Source organism: Larimichthys crocea, chromosome IX (genome assembly GCF_000972845.2).
Source record: "Larimichthys crocea isolate SSNF chromosome IX, L_crocea_2.0, whole genome shotgun sequence".
NCBI classification, from domain to species: domain Eukaryota; kingdom Metazoa; phylum Chordata; class Actinopteri; family Sciaenidae; genus Larimichthys; species Larimichthys crocea.
This window is the reverse complement of record NC_040019.1, coordinates 6,002,790-6,020,867: the sequence shown is the minus strand read 5'-3', so window position 1 is coordinate 6,020,867 and position 18,078 is coordinate 6,002,790. Positions and strand designations below refer to the sequence as shown.

Sequence of the window (18,078 nt, the reverse complement as noted above, 5' to 3'; positions counted from 1 at the left end):
CTTGTAATTAACCCACCATGTTGTAACTGTAATTCACCACAAGAGGGGGCTTGGATTCAACTCTTTGGTAACACAGTTATACATTTCCACATTTGTGACTAGAACTTGTTCTGCCTGTAAACTTTGTTGACTCTAAAAATGTACCCAAATGGAAACAAAACAACGTATTCAAACCCTGGAAGGGTAGAACCGTAACCATTAACATTGAGGGCACATCGATGAGCCACATGGTTGCACTGGGTGACAAGTTCCTTTTATTTTTATTCAGTTCCACATACACCATCTCACTGCCCCAAACAAGTTGCTGAAAATAATCCCCAACAAATGCATTTCCGTCTGTTGGCATAACATTTGATAAAAATGTTTTACAGTTGCCAGCTGTTTTAGATTTAGATTTTCCTTAACATATCACTGCCAATTCTAATTCTGGCCCATAGTAAATTAATTAAAAAATGAAGTATTTATGATGATTAATAATTTAAAAATTAATCAGTAGTAACCAATGAGCTTGGTGTGAGTTCCACAGACAGGATGGGGAAATAAGACATTGGTGAGAGATGATAAGACTTTGTTAGTTTTGGTCTTTTTATAAGATTTGTCAACATTAAAATATATATATATTAAAATAAAATCAGTCTTAGCCTTTAGTTCTTTGTTTCAGTATTATATTTTTATAAATGTCTCATATTATTCAATTCACAAGTAGTTCCCCTCTCTGAGGAGGAGGTGAAGGCCAAAATTAAAGCTGTATACCACTTTACCACTAAGGGTCAGTAACTCTTCTTGTTACTAATCGGTCACTCCCCTGACGGTGTACAAACCTGGCTCATATATTGACTTATTATGATTAGAGATACAGACACAAAAGCTGCTTGTTAGACATTATCAAGAAGTCTCTGATAACAGAGAAGAAGTTCAGCTTGCTGCATGTGTTGTAGTTTTTCAAAGTAGGAGATGTTATATCATGGAAATATGAGTAAAAATAATGAGCCCACATTTGTTGTTTGGCAAAATGATGACAATAACAATCTGTATAATCCTTATCTTACTACACACGTAACATTGTCAATATCTCAGTCGAATTGACAGAGATATTGACAATTTTCAAAATAGTTTTAGATATTGTAAAAACGCAGGCGTCTAAATACTGAATCCATTCAAAAGCAAATCCATTAGTGGCATGCTCTAAATGTTATTGCTATATATTGTACAATAACTATTAACTGTTAACTCTGCTCAGTAAAAAAAAAAAAAGATTTTTCAGGCATAAAATTACCTGTATTTTCCACATATACTTCTGCATTTCTTTCTGCATTAAACAAAGTGCACCAGAGACTTCTTCCAGCTGAGCCGCTAACTTAGTCCTCTGCTGACTTGAATGAGGATCAAATGATTTAATTGTGCAGCTCTTCTAGATTTCCAAATGTTATTTGAACCAAAATAGGTCAAATTCTGAGATTGAGATGAGTCATGATGCTCAGAAACATGTAGCCGCTGTATCTATTTCACAGTGTAAGCTTATAGAAAAAAAAGTCTTCCGGGGTCAGTGTGCATTACATTAAAACACAATTGCTTAATGAACTATTTCCCAGCAACATTTGTCATTTTCTTTTTCATATTTCATCAGTCTGCAAGGCTAGCTTGACTGAAAACGGTTTGATAAACGCCATTTCAGTTATTATATTCAGTTTCAGTTCAGCTTATTATTTGTCACATATAATCATCATAGTGGAATGTAGTATTTTACTGGCTAGCTCATGTTAGTCATCCATATACTCACTATATTATATATATTATTGTACTTGTTGTTGTTGTCATCTTGAGTAATGTTATCTTCACTTCACCTATCTCTCCTCTGCTGCTAAGCCACACCCTCAGTTGAGAGAGGAGGAGAGAAGAGCAGGGTGGAGAGATCCTGGAGGTGCCGGATCATACCAGTCCACTTTGACTCCTGCCTGCTGCATGTCACAGCTGTGTGCACATGCAGTGATCTATCAGGTTTACATGACCTTATTTCCTTGTGAAACACCGCAACCTATGTGCATGTACTGTTTACACTACCATAACACACACGCTTGCATATGTATATGCATATAAAGGTGTGTGTGTGCATGCACAAACAGAAGTTGTTATTCAACCAAAGGAAATCAGTTTGAAGAAGACAACAAAGTTCAAAGGTGGGTGTGTAGACCGTTTTCTCAGTTTCAGACATACACCAGAACACACACACACACACACATGCCATTCATAAGATAAGACGACAGGAGGGAACCTAAACTCAGCGCCTTATTGGTCGCTGGCTTGGAGGTGGGGATTCATGAGATCATATTGGCAGGCAGAGACGCTGCATAAGGCTAAGGTTTCATAATGCTGAGTTACTTGGGGAGTTGTGTTTGGGGGTTTTAAAATGTCTTCTCTCCTCACCCTGCACACTGTGTACCCACAGAGACACATACAAACTCTTCATACATGATGTCCCATCGAGGACACATTGAGCTGATGTTTTACTTCTGCTTGGTTTGGTCTCTGGACCTTGAGGAGTTTCAACAACAGCTGCTGCCTTGACATCCCCCAACACACAGACACGGACACAAACATCACACACACACTTCATATATCTAAATAGAAAAAAAGAGTTTACATTCTCATCTTGTGTCGTGTTCACCTCTGATCTTTGTAACCCCTGAAAGGAGCATTCTGCTGCATTTTTAAACTCCATAGGTCATGTATATTTGACCTTTTTGCTGGTTCCCTATAAATGCATGCAGTGTTATTGACATTTAAATGTATTTTCCCATCATTGGACCATTTGTTCCTATTCATTTCTGTACAGTTTGATTAGTTGTCTGGTTGCACATTAGACATTTTGACTTGCTAAAGTCCTGGTAGAGCTCTGAGGTCTAAAGATCAACTTTTGCTGGAAGTGCCCAGGTCAAAATACAAACACTGGGGTGACAGAGCCTTTTCCGTTGCCGCCACCAGGCTCTGGAATAAGCTCCCCATCGAGATGGGTCTTGTTTCTGACCCGGGCCTTTTTAAATCCAGGCTAAAAACCCCACTTATTTAGGATGGCTTTTAATACCCAGTAGTATGATGACACTTTTATCTTATCTTATTATGTTGTTTTTTATTATTGTTCTTTTTATTTATTATCTGCTGTAAAGCACTTTGGTACACCGAAAGGACTGTTGTAAAGGGCTGTATAAATAAAGTACATTTACATTTACATTTAAAAAAACAAAAGTACACACACTTTTGTGGGGCTGCATTATCTCAGAACACTTTCCATATAGAGCGTACTTTTTTATAATAATATTTACAGGGATCCAACAATTCCCACCATGAACAAGCACTTTTCAATGTCCTATTGTTAATTTGTCATAAGATAATGCTAATCGGGGGACCATGGCATTGACAGTTTTGCAAATAACAATAAGGACAGCTCAGTTCAGTTAACAGTGGCATGCAGAATAGCAGGTTTCCTCATTATCATGAGCTGCCTGTTGTGACATGTCAAAATGTTAAAGTAGTCCAGCGGCTGAAAAGAGCTTGATCTGTGCTGTTTCTGCCTGACGTGTTATTAATTTGCATTGTCCTTATTTGACTCTGTGTTGGCACTAACACTGAGTGTACAGTATGCTGGAGAAACGGGCGGGGGAGGGTAAGGGAGGGATCAAGACAGGAACTACAACTGCGGGCAGTCACACTCTGCATCACACGTTACTTTACAGTCACTGGACTGCAGCTCCCGAGCTTCACTCCGGCTGTCTCTCTCTGTGCTTTGACTATTCGGCCATTTTTTTGTCACTCCTGTTCTGCAAACTTATTTTTCTTCATATATTTATATATATTTTTTTTGCATCGAGTCTATTTCCGGACAGTGTAAAAACGGAAACCGAGTGTAAGTGCTTGTATGGAAAGCAGAGTGTGTCATGCATGTGTTGCCGTGTGTGCTTCAACTTGCAGGTTTGATCACGTTGATTTGCATTCAGCGCCCTGTTAGAGAGAAATCACAAGTCGACTTAATGCCACGTTTACTGTCTGCAGCTGCTTTTTTTAATGTTATTTTGGGACGTGGCATGATGTGTAGTGGCTGCAGACTGTGCAGTGTTATGCACGCTGATGTGTGTGTACGTGTGTGTGTGTGTGTGTGTGTGTGTGTGTGTGTGTGTTATTGTTTGTTTTGTAGTAAAAAAAAAAAAAGTTTAAAGTGCACAATCCCCGATCACAGCAATGAATGAATGAACACTTGATGTGCAGATGGATAAAGTCCGCAGTTTTTCAGCTGATCATGCAAGTGTCACCCTGAGCCGGTTTCTAAGTAAGTGCAGACAGGTTTGAACCAGAGCTCATGCCCAGATTACTACTAGCACTGATGTCAGCCAATAATTTTCAATGGTCCACGTGATGAAGATTTGTAATGGAGGCAGGATATTTTACAGTTTACAGCTTGAACTTTATTGCCCAGTGTTAATATTTCTAATTAATTAATTAGTATTGAATGAAAAAACAAGTAATTAAATGCAGTCATACTAGAAAAAGCAGTATTTGTTAGTATTAGTCTTAGTATTTGACAAACTGGGAATGACCATCTTTTCCCAGTATCTAAATGACCACATGCTTTTTCTGTTCTGTAAAGAGAAGAACAAGTTTTCATATCACACAGCATCTACACTGATACCAATATACCTTTTGATTGGTCGATTAAAATCGCCTGAATGATATATCGCTCTAATTTGTACATCTAATTAGTGTCAGCCTGTCTGCTGTGCTGTATTTTGTTACAGGTCACACACCAGCTATACTGGAACTGATGATGGTCTATGTTCACAGGAACAGACCCTCTGCTAAGATCAGCCATGTGTCTGAGAAAGGCATTAAACCCAGCAGTTTTTGTTTTTTTTTAACCTCAAGAAACAATACTGTCATTCATTGACCGTGTAAAAGTTGCAGCTTAATCTTTTTCTTTTGTTTGTTTTATAATGCGACTTTGTGGACCTTGACCTCGATGGAGGAATTTTATTTCTACCTTGATTGTTTCCCTTTTTTGTAAGTCGCTTTGGATAAAAGCTTCAGCTAAAATGACTAAATGTAAATGTTTCTAATTTTGGTTGTAGAAAATCTAGGACACTAATCAAAGCAGGTGTTTTCTGGCTGGAACTGGAGTCATGCTGGAGCTAACATTATCTCCAGCCACCTGTTTTACCTGACTTTTCACAGATGCACAATTGCTCAGACAAAACTCAGCACAAACTTTGCGTTTAACCGTTGAGCACTAACGCCTTGCAGTCTGTGTGGAGTTTACATTGTTTCCTTAAGTGTGTGAATGGTGTCAGCCTTGTGATGAACTGGTAACCTGTCCACGGTGAACCCCATCCCTCAGCTTCTCTGACTCTGAGACCTTTGATAATCTGAACAATACAATCCACAAATGTTTCTGCTGCATCAGTCTGACCCTTTGTCCTCCTGTCTGTCCACAGGGGGCCATGGCCTTCCTTGGGAGTGCAGTTCAGCGGATGGTGTCGGCAGTGCGGATTCCTCTCTCTCCCTTGTGCCGGACAACCGCTCGGTCCTACAGCTCCGAGCACACCAAAGAAAAAAGCGTTCCCTATGAAAAGACGCTCAAACAGGATGGATCGGTCTCTGGACCCACTAAACCTTTACCTAGGTTAGTTAGTAGTTAGTAATTATGGTGGTGGTGTGAAAGTGAAAAGTTGACCTCTGTTAGTTTTTGCAATTTAAGACCAGCCCTTTTTTTGAATTCTTACATCATGATGAGATGATTTAGGATGTTAAATATACAAATAGTGAGGTAGGTTTAGGGTTTCTGCAGTGGAGCAATACATTGTGATGAACAGATTGTACAGTAGATGCTCTGTGGATCACTCAGGTCTAAGAAAGGCCTGAGATATCTCGACTGGTCATCAACTCAGTAATAATAAATGTAAATATTTTTGTTTAATGTTTTATTGTCCTATTGAGAATTTGAAGAGAAGATCAATAAACCTCAGTTTCGTATATCTCAGGGAACTGCTAGTTTGACTTTGTGTGGATTAAATACATGAGATACTTGTTAATTTGTGAACTTTATAGGTGCAGTTTACAGTTTAAGCTAAGCACTTGGCTGCGGTCTACTTCTTTTATATTTAGCAGACAGATATGAGAGAGGTATCAACCTTATCATCAAATTCTCAGCAGGAAAAGTAAATAAACATATTCCTGATAAGTCCTCTCACTTTGAAAGTCATGTTCTCAGCTCACTGTAGTAATCTACCACCTGCCTCAGGTCAGCGGATGTTGTGGTGATCGGAGGAGGCAGTCTGGGCTGTCAGACCATCTACCACTTGGCTAAAATGGGGATTACCAACGCAGTTCTTCTGGAGAGAGACAGACTGACAGCTGGCACCACTTGGCACACTGCAGGTAACAACAGTAATAATATGGACATGTGTGAGGAGTCTGCATGTACCTTACTCCTGCTCTTTCCTTATGTACCTACAGTATCTTCTTTCTAACATGTCTTGTTAAGGTATCTGTAGATAAAGTGCTCCCACTTGAATTGGGGTGTGTTTACACACTGCATGTCTGTTTACTAGGCCTGCTGTGGCAGCTCCGTCCAAGTGATGTTGAGGTAGAGCTCTTGGCCCACACCAGGAACGTGATCAGCAAAGACCTAGAAGAGGAGACGGGTCTCCACACGGGATGGATCCAAAATGGAGGACTCTTCATTGCCTCCAACAAGCAGAGACTAGACGAGTACAAGCGCCTCATGTCGGTAAGAATGATAGAGACTAGACGAGTACAAGCGCCTCATGTCGGTAAGAATGATTGATTTTTTTTTTTTTTTTGGGAAGAGGAGACGGGTCTCCACACGGGATGGATCCAAAATGGAGGACTCTTCATTGCCTCCAACAAGCAGAGACTAGACGAGTACAAGCGCCTCATGTCGGTAAGAATGATTGATTGTTTTTTTTTTTGGGCCTTTGTAAAGAAAATGTTGTTGCATTACTAGATAAAAGAATTAAAGGCTTATTATGGGACGCCATATTTGTCTACTGCTGGGCTAGTTATAACTGATGTGCTTCGTAGGAGTATGAAGTATGAAACTGGTACTTTTCACAGTTTTCTGGGTTTTTCATTTGACATCTGAACAAGCTGTGTCAAACTGTGGGAACAAGTTTTGCACAAAATTGATGGAACTGATACATTTTGCTGTTCGGTGCAGAGGAAGATGTTGAGCTGGCTACGTAAAGGCAGATTTTATAGGTTTAACCTGCTACATTATGTACTATGTACTATGTGCAGTTAAGGATCTGTCAGTGAGTAATGGCTCATAAATAATTATATTATCAATGAAACCCAGTGACCCCTATTGTGACAGTTACATTGATCAATACCTGGTAGAAACATAATGTGTGCATACACCACAGACTCCTCCTGTAGAGTAATTCTTTGAAGTGGCAATCTCAAACACTTACATTTAAAAGAATTGTCTATTAAGTCACTACCCATTGAAAATTAGGATAACGGTGATTGTACCCATGGCTCACAGATGAAAGTACTGCAATATTTATATTTTTTACAGCAGTATGAACTTGTCTGTGACAAGATTTCATTGTCTTCACTCAAGTACAAAGTGAAATTTTGAAAAAGACTCTGGGAATTTTTAGTATGGGTTGTTAATACGGTGAAACAGATTTTAAACTCCTGAGACTGTTGATGTTTAGGGTGTTGTTTGCTCAACACGATGGTGGCACCTGACCTGAGAAAAGCCTTTGTTTGCTTCGATTATTTGTGTTGGTTGTTCAAAGTTCACTTGAAACTTCACCTAACCAATACACGGTGTGAAACTGAACCAGCCCCTGTGCGTCCTCCACTGTGCGTCCTCCATCAGTTGTGTTTGCTTAAAGGCTCTGACTGTGATGCACATGCAGGAAGTGTTGTGCAATAATTTCTGATTTGATGCAGAATAAAGGTGATGAATGAAAACGACCATGATCAATGAAAACATGCCATCTTCTCTTATTTCTAGCTGGGTAAAGTTTATGGCATCGAGTCCTATGTCTTGTCACCTGCGGAGACCAAGGACCTGTATCCTCTGATGAATGTTGATGATCTGTATGGAACACTTTATGTACCAAAAGATGGCACCATGGACCCAGCAGGAACCTGCACCACTCTGACTAGAGCTGCCTCCGCCAGGGGAGCCACGGTGAGCTGGCCTGCCGAGTGCTGGCTTTGTATTCATCGATATATATCATACATTACAGTAGATGTACATACTTAAAAACTACAACACGGAAATTAGAAACATAAAATCAGTTCAGTTTAGCACACTTTGCCCAATCACTTAGCCCTCATTGTTAATTGTTCAGACCTTTGAACACGGCATATAGCTTTAAAAGGAATGATAATTATATGACAGAGGACTGTAATGTGTAAAAATAGCACCCTATCTGAACAAGAGAAACCAGTATAGATAGCCACATGATAACCGGTTGTACATCTAAACATTAACTGCCGTCAGTGATTAAATGTAACACACAACACCTAATACTTAATATAATATAATATATAGTCTAAGCTAAGATCTCTCAGAGCTTTCAGATCTTTCTAAGCTCTAAGATCTGCATATTTATTATGGTCAGGGCTTTTATTGTGAATTTTGAAACAAAAGTATAAACAGCCAGGAAAAAAATGTAGATTTGACATATACAAATTTGAAAGCAAGCCTTTTTTTTGTAATAAAATCCTAACTTTGAGCTTTAATCTGACTTTTCAGCATCATAAAGGTGGCTACTTTTTGGGTAGATCACTATGGTAACTGAGATTGCACAGCTGCTGGACAGCTCAGGCTATCAGATCCAAAAATACACTCCTAAAAATAAGAAAACAGTGAGTGACAATTCATAGATTGCCTTAGCCTAATAATGCTGAAGTAATTTGAAACTATGTGACCGTCATGAGAGAGACAGGATGTGTTGTACTATTTGTTTGGCTTCATGTACTTGTGGGATTGACTAAAGTCACTGTTGAGCCTGTTTCATGTGAGTAACTCCGCACTGTCCTCCTTAAATCAGGTGATCGAGAACTGTCCTGTGACTGGTATCCAAGTGCGGACAGATGACTTAGGTGTGAAGAAGGTGAAGGCAGTGGAGACCCCTCATGGGACCATTGAGACGCCTTGTGTGGTGAACTGTGCAGGTGAGATTCAGCTAACAGGTCACCTCAAAGCCACAGTTTAAAAGCATTTTGTTTTTATTTGACGGGTAAAAGAAACGTTGTGCTGTGCACATTTTGTGACATGGTGTGAAGCATTCACTGTATTCAGCTATAAGGTACTGGGGGGACGTCCCTGCTGATGCATATATGTCATGGGGAATGCTCAGTGAAAGCAGGTTTGAATTCAGAAACATGACTCAGAGGCCCAAGGGGGTTAAAGTCAATGTTCACATTTGCTTGTAGTGAGGAACAAGTCAAAACCAGACAGAAAAGAACAGGCAAACTTATCCAGAAGGTGTTAGACTGGGGAACAGAAGTCCAATACACAGACAGTGCTAGGCAGGGAGTAAAACAAAGTTGGAACACTAAAGCTCAGAACAAATGTGGGCAGGAATACACTCATAAAAAAAGGATCAACACAACACTTTTGTTTTTGCTCCCATTCTTCTTCTACACTCTTCTTCTATACCCACAAGTTTTTAAGTTTTATTTATAAAGTTTATTTTCTTTTTGCCAAGATTATCCATCCACCTCACATGTGGCATATCAAGATGCAGCAGCATTAATATTGCCACTCTAAAATGTGCAGCTTTATCACATTTAGCAGATGACACCGTGTCACAAAGTAAGATTGCATAGAGGTTTGATGCTACAATTTTACAGGTTTTTGGTTTTTTTTGTTGCACAAATTGTGTTTATTCAGAATATTCTGACATGTTTGTATATGTACCTGCAGGTGTGTGGGCCTCCAAGCTGGGGGAAATGGCCGGCGTCAAGGTGCCTCTTATCGCGATGCATCATGCCTATGTCGTGACAGAGAGAATTGAAGGCATACAGGTAGGAAATCCATCTGTCGTATCTGAACAGCTTGACTGTGGTTCAGGATGCATTATACTAAAAATAAATGGGGTGGTCGGTAGCGTAGTGGCCCTTCACTGCGTGTCATTCCCCTGCTTCCTGTCTCTCTTCAATTATCCTATCCATTAAAAAAGCCTCCAAAAATATACTTTAAATAAATAGTATACAGTGGCACGCCGTTGGCAAGCCCTGATATTGTTCTGGCAAATGGCAGGTACAATTTTAATGTTTGATTTGATTTGATTTAGAGCAGGAGTCGGGAACCTATGGCTCGCGAGCCAGATGTGGCTCTTTTGATGACTGCATCTGGCTTGCAGACAGGAGTGAAAGTAAGCCGGTACGGTCCGGTACTGCGTACCACTAAAACATCCCTCATTCAGAACCAGTCCTGGACGCACTCTGGGTCAGAAAATAGATCTGCTTATTATACTACTTGCTTAAAAATGCATGCATTTATTTGTATTCAGTGTTAGAAAAATATTATATGGCTCTCACGGAAATACATTTTAAAATATGTGGCTTTCATGGCTCTCTCAGCCAAAAAGGTTCCCGACCCCTGATTTAGAGCAAAGATGATGGAAAAGGCTACTGATTATAATAGTGCTGTTTCTGTTATTTCTTTGTTTTAAAGTGTGTGAATGGGCACACAGTATATATTTTGCATTAAAGACCTGCATCTAATGTAACTTCTTTAAAATAATTTTACACAAAGTCCAACAACTATTTAAGCCACTTGCGTTTGTGTTTGCATTATGCATGACTTGTTATGCACTAATCAACCACTCTCATAGAAAGTACTACTGTATTTTCATTCCCCATGGAGACAAATTCCTTCATCTGTCTGTACTAGGTGTGTATGACCAACAGGGGGCACTGTGACACTATAGATTTCCACCACCAGACCTTTTTTTTGTGTTGGAATGAGATGTGTGTCTGTTTGTCAAAGAGAGAAGCGGAGTTGTGTTTGTATCCTTTAATACTCACAATGTGCGTATTTAGGGGCATATTTAGGGGATGCCTGATATAACACATGTCTGTCATGGCTCGTGTATGTGACCCACTGTGCCTCTGTGATTGTGGATTTTGTGTGTGTGTATTAGATTTAGTTAGTGTACACATGCAGAACTGCTCTCATCCTCTTTAGTCCGGCCTGTCAGAGCTTCCTCTTGTTATGTAGTTTAAGAGCAGCTTAACCGGCATTACTGCTACATCATGTTCACAGACATCAGCCCACACACAAAATGACACACTCGCACTCTCGGATGCCATCAGGAAATCTGTTCCCACCAGGGTGTGCAACTTGTCAGGTCAAATATCTCATGCAGACCACATGTCTGTGTGTGAATAGATGTGTTTTTGTCCCTCGGAGGCTGTGTTGGGTTTAAATTTTAAAAAAGCACCAAGCTCACTGAGAGTAACTGCTATATATTTTTTATCTGTGTGAGAACAGAGTGTATTGAAGTCCAGTGTTTAGTATTGATCACATGTTGTACGTACTGTACTCAGCACAGGAGTATGAGATAGAGAGAGAGAAAGAGCAGTTTGGCTTTTATGATATGTAGTGTGCCGTTTTCCAAATGTCAGCTTGTTCACTGGTATTTTAGTTTTGTACCCAGAGAGCCAGTTGACTTTAGAATGAGAAGCGCTCGTGACAGGCTGAATGCAAATGACACAACATACTATTAACTATTACACTTCTACAAGAATGTTTACTGTGGGGGATGAATGCTTCTCTCTGCTGTGTTTTGAAAGAAGATTTCATGGTATTTCGGTAGCTGCCATACCACACATTAAAGAGACGCTATGGTTTGTTAAATTATACAATGGTATGTGCCACTGGTGCTGTAAAGAATTTCATGTATTATGTCCTGTATGTTATCTTGTTGTCTACACACTGTACATAAAAAAGAACACTGAGTACCATGTGGCAAAGGGGACATTTGTTTTTAATACGAAGTAATCCGCCTTTTGTTACAGCAAATTTCCCCCATCTCAGTAATGGTTTTAATTTTGGGTTCCTTGCGATAAGAAAAGTTATGCTGAAATTATTATTCATTTTGTTGATTGACCCAAAATCAGTCATGAATTATGCCAGCTTTTTATGAATGAATATTTTAGGGGCGGTCGGTAGCGTAGTGGGTTAAGCGGCCGCCCCGTGTGTGGAGGCTATAGTCCTCGCCACCAGTTAAGATTGTAGTAACTTTTATGTTGTGCATTTGCTTTTATGTTATTGCATTTGAAAGATAAACAGTTGATTTGTAAATGTAAAAACAAACAAGTCATCCATCATTTTGTAACTAAAGCACAATATGTCTTTTTTTCAGAACATGCCAAATGTCAGGGACCATGATGCATCAGTATATCTGCGCCTCCAAGGTGACGCCCTGTCTGTAGGCGGTTATGAACAGAACCCCATCTTCTGGGATGAGGTAAGCCTAAATATCGTCTGAATCATTAACCTTCGGACAGTCCGTGTGCCTGAATGAGACAAATGACGCACTGTCTGTCCTGTTTGACATAAAATCTAATACTTGATTTAAGAAGGTGAATAAAGTTAAATCCTGTTTACATACTTATTTTTCTCTCCATCAGTTTGACCTTAACTCTTATTTAGTCTGCTTTTTTCTTTTTCAGTCTTCATTACTTGCTGCTGTATTAACTTGGAGGTCAAACCATATAAACTGTGTGTGGGTGTGTTCACTAAACACAGTGGTGGAAAGAAGGAAAAGATAGGAAAAAATATCATAATATAGAATTACTCTATGACAAGTAGGGTTGACAGCCATCACATATAAAATGGGATCGTCCCATACTGAAAAATCCTCATTGAATCAAAATGGGACGCGATTTGTCCCATATTTTATATTTTTGTGCACACACTACTCTAATGCATACACTGCTTGTTCGTATTTGGAACGACATGGGTTTCTACTAGACGTGGAAGAGAGTGACAGGCAAGGTGTCTGTCACTCAATGTCATTGTTGCTCTGGTTACGGAGACTCAGACATACATTTGTTTTTATTTTTCAAATGTCGACCAATGCCTCCAGCTCAAATCGGCCTGTTGTCCAAATACAAAACTGAATGACAGATGGATCAGTCCTGTCAGAGGGTACGTCACCCATGGACTGAAGCAACATTCAGAATACACATTTTGCACATGTCTATGCTATGATGTTTTAATCCTTAGTATAATTCATGGGACTTTGAAAGTGATGCATAAAAAGAACAAGCTGGTGCATAAAAATTCATCACACTGCAGGAAATTAAGTGTCTGACACTCAAAATCTTGATTTATGTTGCTTATGTTCTTATTTTTTTCACATTGAAGGTGACAACCTTAAATACAAGTAAGAAAAATCAGCAAAATGTTGCATTAAATAAGAAGTTTGACATGATGAAATATGCTTTTTTTCCATGTCTGTAGCCAGGAGGCAGCCTAGCCTAAAGACTGGAAAAAGGGGGAAATAGCTAATTTAGAAATACACTAAGACATACAGTCTCTGTGCTAAGCTGTTAATTCTAGCTGCATATTTATAGTACAAACATGAGAGTGGTATCCATCCTCTTATATAACTCTTGGCAAGAAAGGGAATGCACGCATTTCCTCAAATGTTGAACAAGTTCTGCCAGACTCAGGATGTGTTATATTAGCTTAGCATGGAGACTGGAGGCAGGTGAAACAGCTTGCCTGGCTGGTTAAAAATATGCCTGCCATATGGTCTGAAGCCGACTTATTTGCAAAATGTGTCTCATTTGTTCAACTTGTACATTAAGAGAAATGGGAAAAATGACAACTTGTGTGGTAGCAAGGAAGCACATTTCCCAAAATGTCAAAGTTTTCTTCAAGTATCAGAATAAAAAGTGGAAACAAGTACAAGGTTTGCAAGTCACGTCTACTTGTAGCTGATGGTGCACTGAGGGGAGGTTCATATACAGACTAGAAAACACAAAATAAACTCAATATTAGTGTTTAACACATTAATTACAAGGCAGATTGAATTCTGTGTTTTTAGTAGGCACTGTAGGGCTTGGTAACCGATTCAGAATTTTTTCATTTGTCACTGAATTGTGTCCGCTTGCATCAAACTAGTATTTATTAGAAATAAAAACTGAACTCAAATACTGAGAAGTCTTCCAAGGACAAGATTAAGTACTGGTGCATTTGAAAAGGTTGTTTTTATAGAAATTCACTTTTCTGAGTACGTAATACACAACACAAAAAAAAAGTATTGTGTTGTCATTTATGGTGAAACTCAAGTGTCTTATTTCCTGCACAGTAGATATTTTATTTCTAATGGGCTCATTGAATCATAATGCATGCTGCAGAGGCGATAAAACCATGGATTTTAATGACGCCAGAGCTTTTCTAGCACTACCCACAAAACCTTATATGTTTAGTGCCACAACTGGTGAAATTGCTTTTATTGGAACAATAAAACCAAAACATTTTAGTAAAAGACTGAAATAACAAAAGGCTGTGAAGACAAATTATTCAAACAACTCTCTGGCAACTATAAAAGGTGCCAGTAAATATACAGGCAGTCAGCAGCACAGAGTCTTCAAAGGGCGGATGACTTTAGAGATTGATCTTTGTAAAAGCCCTCAAATCGACAGGTGGTCTTGGTCTTAATGGATGTGTACTTTCTCTCAAAGAAAGGTGTTTAGAGCAGTTTGTTAACGGGTTTGGTGATATGTTGCTGCTTAAAGATACATTAAAGTGTTAAAACTTGTAGAAATAAACCAAAGAAAATGTTTTAGTCTTTAATAAAGGTTATTATGCCCCAACTTGTACATGTTAAGTCTCATTTTTATGAATGGAATTAGACCGGGTTTTTGCAGGACACTGATGATGTCTTCTTGCGTCAGACTGACTTCATGACTTTCTGTCTCTCTGTCTGGCTTCCTGTCGCTCTACAGACTCCTTAGTAGGTTTAACATTTTAGAGGATTTCTTTTGTGCAGAAGCAGCTTCTTTTGTTCTCGTTCTGCAGCCGAGCATTGCTTTGATGTCTTGAGGCGGACGGAGATACAGAAAGGAGAATTAGCAGAGAGAATAGAGGATGCCTACTGAGTGGAGATGAGCAGGATCGATGGCTTGGGAGGGATTGAGAGAAGTGTGGTGTCTAGGACAAAGAACGTTGTTCCTCAGATACTCCAGCTGAGTGTCGGTCCTTGGTAATAATGCAGAAACCCTTTGTTCACATGAGAGCAGCTACTGTCAGCTTGCACATCCCTGTAACATTCAAGTCTTAATCTAAACTGAAAGTATCACCACTAATGCTAATTGTAAAGCCATAGGAACTCCTTTATCCCTTAGTACTTCTGTCTGCAGACTTCCTTTAGCAAATCACTTATGTTTAATACTTTTGATGGTTAGTTGACGTTAGCCAGCATGATTTGTCTGCAGTGACTCAGAAAAAGAGCCGTCCTCTAAAAATAAGACGTGGACTGCTTTTCTGGGAAGTTGGAATTGCATTTCAGGATGAAGAAGAGTCAAGTTCAAGAGGACGGATAACAACATCGGTGCCAGGATATAGGGAGAAATACCCAACTGATAAAAATCGCTGCACAGAGCACACGCTTGTGTGCTGGACTTTTCAATCTGAACACCCTGAGTCAGTCGGATTAGTGTTGGAAGGGAGAATTTTAAGGCGAGGCGGTCTGCTCTTCTTGGCATGAGTTGTAGGAGCTAAAGGCTTCATTTTGGCCCGATTGACAAGGAGGGAGTTACAGAAGTCCAGATGGGAGCAAATTAAAGCTTGGACAGGGAACAGAGAGGGAAGGGTCTGATTTGACAGATGTTGATTCCCTGGTGAGAGAGAGTCGATTCAACAGATGCTACAGGACTGTGTTGTGTCTGCTGTGTGTCCTCTCACATTTGGCAGTCTCTACAGTCACACGATGCGACTTTGAATTTGCATGTCCTTGTCAAGGCTGATGAGGAATAGATTGATGAGCCTGCAGAGAATAACTCAACTCAAAAATTGAATTATTGGACTTACGTTTATCAGGTGTCTGGAAACGAATGAATTATAATGTTGCACTTGAAAGTGTAAATAAGCTATAAACTGTTTTCTAACAGGTTTAAAAGGAAATCCTGGAATGTATTTGTGTTTGGAATAAAGAAAACCTGGAAATATGAGAAAAAAACAATACAAAACGTTCTACACAAGCTTATTTTGGGCAACTCTGGTGCACTAATTTGCAATTTCTCTTCATCTTTTCTCAATAAAAGATGTGCCCAAGTAAGAATCCCTGAAGATCAATGTGTTCTTGAATCATGTACTCAAAACTTTTTTTAATATCAGCATTACAGGAAAGTCATGCACATTTGTGTTTGTTTTATTCCCCCAGGTGTCTGATAAGTTTGCCTTCAGCCTGTTTGACCTGGACTGGGATGTATTCATGCAACATATTGAGGGTGCAGTAAACAGAGTTCCTGGTCTGGAGCAGACTGGCATCAAGTCCACTGTCTGTGGACCAGGTACACAAACACACACCCACCTACCCACACGCACACAAAATACTAGCTCCACAGAAACAGCATTTATTTTTGCGAGCCCTTCTTTCGAATGTCTGATAACATTATGCGTTATAGAGGGAACAAGCAACTTTCATGACACTTCTTAAATTGGACACGATCTATTTTAAAAGTGAAATCTATCCGTCTGTGAAATGTCTTATGCACTGCTCCCATACTGCATTCACTCATGAATATCTAAACCAGCAGGCTGTGCGTAGTGTTTGTAGAGGAAATGGTTTGATTAGCTCAAGCCTGACTTCCTGTCCGGGGCAATATCACATTGGCAAAGTGGTTGAGTGAACTGTTGAAAAAGTTACAGTATCGAATTGGATTTTTCATCATCATAGTGTGATGCTGCTGTTTGCCAAGTCCAAATGAATTTATCAAGCGAAGTGAAACAAATGACATTTACACAAACGCGCACACACACACATATATACGGACGAACGATCAGAGGAAGACAAGAAAATGAGAGAAACTGAGAAGGAGAAGCTAAAAAAAAAAAACATCAAAGCATAAGCAGATAAAAGTAGAAATGGAGAAATGAATGGAGACATGAAGAGAGAGAGACTGATAACAGCACAAGTGAGACATGAAATGTATATAATGACAGAGACGAACAAAATCTAAAGAATGAAAAACAAACTATGATGGGGAGAAAATATGAAGATCAGAAAGACGGAGCTCAGAGAAATGAAGGCGATAAAAATGAGGGTTTTATCAGAATCCAGCTGTTGTTGTTGTTGCAGAGCATCTCCTTGCCCTCGACTCTTGCTTCAAGGCCAGCTTTTGTTTCATTTCAAGTGTTGTGTTCCCATCACGATGAGTGCCTTTCACAGTGAGCCCTGAGTGTTATGAGTTCCATGCGTACTTATGTCTTCGAGAGGATAGAAAATGTATAACAGAAATGTGTTTTGGTAATGCCTGTATGCAAAGGGTTGGTTTAGGATTAAGGCCTGAATCACAATGAAGTAGGTGAGATAAAGTTAAAGGTTAAACATGTTTTCATTTGCACTCAAAGTGAAGAGTGGAGTTGAGGCATAAATAAGATCCATTTGAATACTCCCTGAACGATCACAAAACTGTTATATCGTAGTAAAATGTCATAAATGTAACTGGAAAAGTATTATTAGGGGAAATATATCAGCTCCCTGTTATGTTTCTGTGTCTTACATTTGGTTCCACTTGTTTCCCTCGCTGTCCGTTTGCAGAATCATTCACAGCAGACCATAAGCCGCTGATGGGAGAAGCCCCAGAGGTCAGAGGTTTCTTCTTGGGCTGTGGCTTCAACAGTGCTGGTAAGTAAAAGATTTAAATAATCGAAAGAAAACAAGGGGAGAAAAATGAGGAATGCAACAAGGATGTCTAAGTGGAAAGACCTCTCCAATCAGATGTCAACATCATAAACTACCTAAAACAGATGATACGTATCACTCGCACTTGTGCACTTTCAAATACTTTATGGTGTAGAGC

General features: G+C 39.4%; 1 protein-coding gene across 3 annotated transcripts in view; it reads left to right on the top strand.

Moving 5' to 3' along the window:
* The first annotated feature begins 3,698 nt into the window (after positions 1-3,698).
* sardh (sarcosine dehydrogenase) overlaps positions 3,699-18,078 on the top strand; it is a 35,388-nt gene continuing 21,008 nt past the window's right edge. The window contains exons 1-11 of one of the 3 annotated variants that reach the window (XM_027282204.1): positions 3,699-3,901; positions 5,481-5,668; positions 6,287-6,423; positions 6,597-6,689; positions 6,864-6,949; positions 8,033-8,212; positions 9,081-9,204; positions 9,959-10,059; positions 12,405-12,509; positions 16,437-16,566; positions 17,817-17,903. In XM_027282204.1, coding sequence (XP_027138005.1) covers positions 5,487-5,668; positions 6,287-6,423; positions 6,597-6,689; positions 6,864-6,949; positions 8,033-8,212; positions 9,081-9,204; positions 9,959-10,059; positions 12,405-12,509; positions 16,437-16,566; positions 17,817-17,903 — 1,225 coding nt within the window. In that variant the 5' untranslated portion in view covers positions 3,699-3,901; positions 5,481-5,486. The other 2 variants (XM_027282202.1, XM_027282203.1) reach the window with 2 other exon arrangements.